The sequence below is a fragment of the Sceloporus undulatus genome, chromosome 6, assembly GCF_019175285.1.
Source record: "Sceloporus undulatus isolate JIND9_A2432 ecotype Alabama chromosome 6, SceUnd_v1.1, whole genome shotgun sequence".
Lineage (NCBI taxonomy): Eukaryota > Metazoa > Chordata > Lepidosauria > Squamata > Phrynosomatidae > Sceloporus > Sceloporus undulatus.
In genome coordinates, this window is record NC_056527.1 from 102,963,707 (window position 1) to 102,968,092 (window position 4,386).

A 4,386-nucleotide genomic window follows, 5' to 3' on the forward strand; every position below is an offset into this window, starting at 1 on the left:
CCCTCCTCCCACCAAAACCATCCGATATGATGCCAATGGTGGGGGGGAAATCACTTCTCATGAGACGCTCTCCTCCTCCCTTCCCAGGGGCCTAATCCTTGGTGTAATTTGCCAAGCTAATGTTTGTCTGTTAATTGTTGTTGTTCCTTGCAATAATAATAATAATAATAATCAATCCCCTCACCAAAACCCAAAGGGAGGGGGAAATCACATCTCATCTTTTAATTGTTGTTATTCCCTGCCATGATGATGATGATGATGATGATGATGATGATGATTCCTCTCCCCACCAAAGCCCAGGAGTCCTATACAATGCCAATGGGGGGGGGGAATCACATCTCATGAGCCACTCTCCTCCTCCCTTCCCAGTGGCCCAAACCTTGGCATAATTTGCCAAGCTGATGCCTATCTTTGGAAATGAATTGAATTGGTGGGGTGGGGACAGGAAGGACCCATTCTGTGGGAGCCTCTCTTGCTGGAAGGGCAGGGTGTTCCTCTCCCCACCAGGGCTACCACTCACTGGCATCAGCAACTTTGCAGATTGTAGCCTCCCTCCCTCCCCAATTATAACCCAGCCCAACCCTGTAGATCCAGTTCTTGGCGCTTGGGACTCCCATCTGACAGGGATCCTGGGTGGCAGCCAGAGGCGTCTGGGGAGACAGAAGCCGTCTGGGCCAGAACTTGGGGGTGAAAGTGAGGGTGAAAGTGGATGGGGTGGAAGCATCTCTGTTTCCTTCCCTTGCTGCTACTACTCCAAGGGTTGCCTGAGCCCAGCAGCTGTCTCACAAGCATCCCATGCAAAATCAGCCAGGCTCCGTCTGTCTACCATCGGATGGGACAGGTGGCCACATAACTCTGGGGTCATAACTGTGGGGTGGGTTGGATGTGGGCTTTTTATTTCGGGGCAGAGGGCTTGTCGGGCCAAGAGGGCAAAAGGGAAGGAGAAGGAGAGCATAATCTTGTGCCAAGTGATGGGCAAGGGAAATTCCTGCTGTGCCTCAACCGTTGGAGAGTCCCCTGCCTCTTCCTCACCATTTTTTGGAAAGCCACCAGCCACCCACCCAGGATGAAGCCAACCCACAAATTAGTGCCAAGGTGAGAGGCATTAATAGTTAAACCAGCCCTCCCCAGCATGCATTCATTATTCTTGACAATGACCTACATGGCTGAATAATAATACATTCAGTGGTGGAAGGGGTACAGTGCACAAGATCACCTGGGTACCTTGCTTCTCTGCCCCCCAAAATGCCAAAGCAACCACTCCGGGGAGTACCGGTCTCACCTGTCCCTTAAGAGAGTCTCTTCCTTGGATGGGGAAAAAACAGGACTATTACAACCCTTTCCCTTAATATTCTCTCTCCTTTCCTCTGTTCTCAAGGTTGCATCTGCACTGCAGAAACGATGTCGCTTGACACCGTTTTTGACTGCCATGGCTCAATGCTGTGGAATTCTGGGATGTGTAGTTTGGTGGGCCATTTCACTGTAGTCATCCCCCTTCCAGCAAACAACACATCCCAGGATTTGCAACAGGAGGGAGCCACGGCCTTTAAAGTGGTCTCAAACTGCATGAGACCACTCAAACTGCCACTTACTCCCAAACCACAAGGTTGCGAGTTCAATCCCAGCCAGGGGCTCAGGCTCGACTCAGGTTTGCATCCTTCCTTAGGTCGCTAAAATGAATGCCCAGCTTGTTGGGGGGCAATTGGGTGGCACTTTGTAAACCGCTTAGGCAGTGCTTAAGTGCACTGATAAGTAGTAAAGAAATGTACTTGCTATTGCTATGAATTCTGCAGTGCAAATGCTGCCTCCAAAAGGTCCAGGGGTATTGATCTCTTCCCTGCGAGTTTCTTGTCCCATGCCTTCTTCAGGTCCTTTCTGACTGGGGTTTTGGTAGCATGTCTCTTCAATGAGGGGTTTGCCATTGCAATCTCCTGAGGCTGAGAGAGTGTGCCTTGAACCCAAGGTCACCCAATGGGTTTCCGGGGCTGAGCCAGGATTCGAACCTTGGTCTCTAGAGTCCTCAAAACCACTACACCATGGAAAGGAGGCAAAAAACCTCGACAGTAGTTACCCCCCCCCCCTTTGGAGATGTAGCCCTCCCTAACCCTGTCTGGCTGGACTCACCTGCTCTTTGCAGAGCCCGGGACCCTCGAAGGAGCACCAGCAAGAGGCCAAAGACCACCCAGGGCATCTCTGGAAGGGGTCCCCTTCCTCCCAGGGACCCCGAGGCCACCGGTGGCCCCCCCAAACAGCCAGGGCCCCCCTCGAGTTGGAGAAAGCAAGGGAGAAAAGCACTCCTGTCTAGTCTTGGCAGGAGCCCAGGGAGCAGCCCTGGAGGGCGGCCTCAGCGGAGGGGGCTCCTCTTAGCCTTAGCCATGCCGTCGGGGGGGCCCTCGCCCCCGGTTCCTCCTCCGATCCAGAGAAGGGGCTGTCATTGGAGCTGCCACAGTCAATGCTCTCTCTCTCTCTCTCTCTCTGACAGACAGGTCTCAAAGCCTTCCCTCTGGACTGGAGGTCCGACGGGGCGGGAGCTCACTGGGTCCCTTGAGGCCGCGGAGAGCAATCTCTTTCCCCCAAAACGTTGGGATCCAGAGGGATCTTTGGGACGGGGGAGGCGATCATCTCCCCAGATGGAAGAAGGGGTTTGCTTGGGCTTCGGGGAGCCCCGACGGCTTACAAAAAGGAGAAGAAGGATGCTTAGATCTCTCTCTCTCTCTTCCTCGACGGATCTCTGCCTCTCTTGGAGTCACTCCGGAGCCTGCCCCGAGGGAAAAGCCAAGGCCAGAGGGCTCCCGTCTGCGATGCCTCCGTCGGAGGGAGAAGAAGCCTGGCTGGACTGCGCCGGAGCTGGAGCTGGAGGAGTTGCGGCTCTTCTTCCCCGGCTCTGGAGCGGACAGCCCCGACTTCAGGGATTGTTGTCGAGGGGAGAAAGCAAAACCCAGGGAGGGGGCAGGAGGGGGGGAAGTAAGGCCCCCGATCCCTCCGAGGAGGAGGAGGAAGGAGGAGGAGAAGCGGAGGGCTCCCAGGGCCAAGCGAGGCTGCCTCGACGGGGCCGGTCCTGGTGGCTCGGGCTGTTGTGCTTTCTGGGCTCCTCTGCTCTCGGTTCTCCCTCCGGAGGCAGAAGGGCTGGAAGGCGGCTCCCCAGACATCCCCACCCCACTCCCCGCCCAGACCCACCGACGGCCGCCCCTGGGACCTCCCTTCTTCCCGGAGGAGGAGGGCCCGGATCGCGGGAGGAGAAGGAGGCGCTCTCTCTCTCTCTCTCTTCCTCTAAGCTGTCTCTCGCGTTCCCTCTTTCCTCGACGCCCAGCCTTGAAATCTGAGACGCCGCAAGAAGAAGAAGAGGAGGAGGAGGAGGAAGCAGTGCAGCTCCGCTCCAAGACACACTCCAGAAAGGATCCGCTTTGGAGAATCCTTGCCCATAGAGGATCATTGGGGAATACTTGTCCATAGGGAATCATTGGAGAATATTTTCCCATAGAGGATCATTGGAGACCAGTTGCCCATACAGAAGATAGAAGAAGCTGGGCTTCTAAAGCATTCCACACCCAAAAAGGAATCCATAAATGATTCTCTATGGGCATGGATTCGCCAATGATTCTCTATGGGCTATTATGGCTTCCCAATGGGCAAGTCCTGTCCTTTGTTTTAATAGGTCCCCTCCAAAACACAGGGCAGAAATCGTCCAGTTTCAGACCGCTTGAACTGCCCTGGCTTAAGGCTAGGGAAAGCAGGGAACAGTGGTTGTGTGAGGAGGCCTTCAGCCTTTTGTCAGGGAGCTCTGGTGCCACAAGGAACTGGCAACTTCCTTCAGCGGGGCTTTTGCCATTCCTCTCCTCTGAGGCTGAGAAAGTGCGACTCGCCCAAGGTTTCCATGGCCATGCTGGGAATCGAACCCTGTTCTCCAGAGTTATCACTGGGTTTCCTTGGCAAGTTTCATCAAAGGAAGTTCGCCATTATCCTTCTCTGAGGCCGAGAGTGTGTGACTTGCCCAAGGTCACCCAGTGGGTTTTTATGACCTGGTGGGGATTCAAACCGTGGTCCGGAGCCATAGTCCAACACTCAAAGCACTACGCCACCCTGGCCCTCTTGGGTGACCAGGCGGCATAACTGCAAAGGAGGGCAAGGCATCATAAAATGTTGGGCATTCAAGAAAAAATGTAGGATGTTACAAAACAAAAGCTGATATCACTAATATGAATACAGTATAAATTAATTTCATATGTTTTATTTACAGCTATATCGCATGTTGTTGTTGTTGTTGTTAGCCGCCCTCAAGTCAACCGCGACCCATCAGCCCTATGGATGGGGCACCTCTAAGGCCCAGGCCCTCCACTGCTCTGCTCAGGTCTTGCAGATTCATGCCCCTTTGAGTCTATCCATCTG

General features: G+C 54.2%; 1 protein-coding gene across 1 annotated transcript in view; it reads right to left on the reverse strand.

The window, feature by feature from the left end:
- KREMEN2 (kringle containing transmembrane protein 2) overlaps positions 1 to 3,103 on the reverse strand; it is a 41,748-nt gene extending 38,645 nt beyond the window's left edge. Inside the window, exon 1 of the mRNA XM_042470976.1 lies at positions 2,125 to 3,103. Within this exon, the coding sequence (XP_042326910.1) occupies positions 2,125 to 2,191 (67 nt within the window). The 5' untranslated portion in view covers positions 2,192 to 3,103. The remainder of the gene's footprint in view (positions 1 to 2,124) is intronic.
- Positions 3,104 to 4,386: the final 1,283 nt, after the last annotated feature.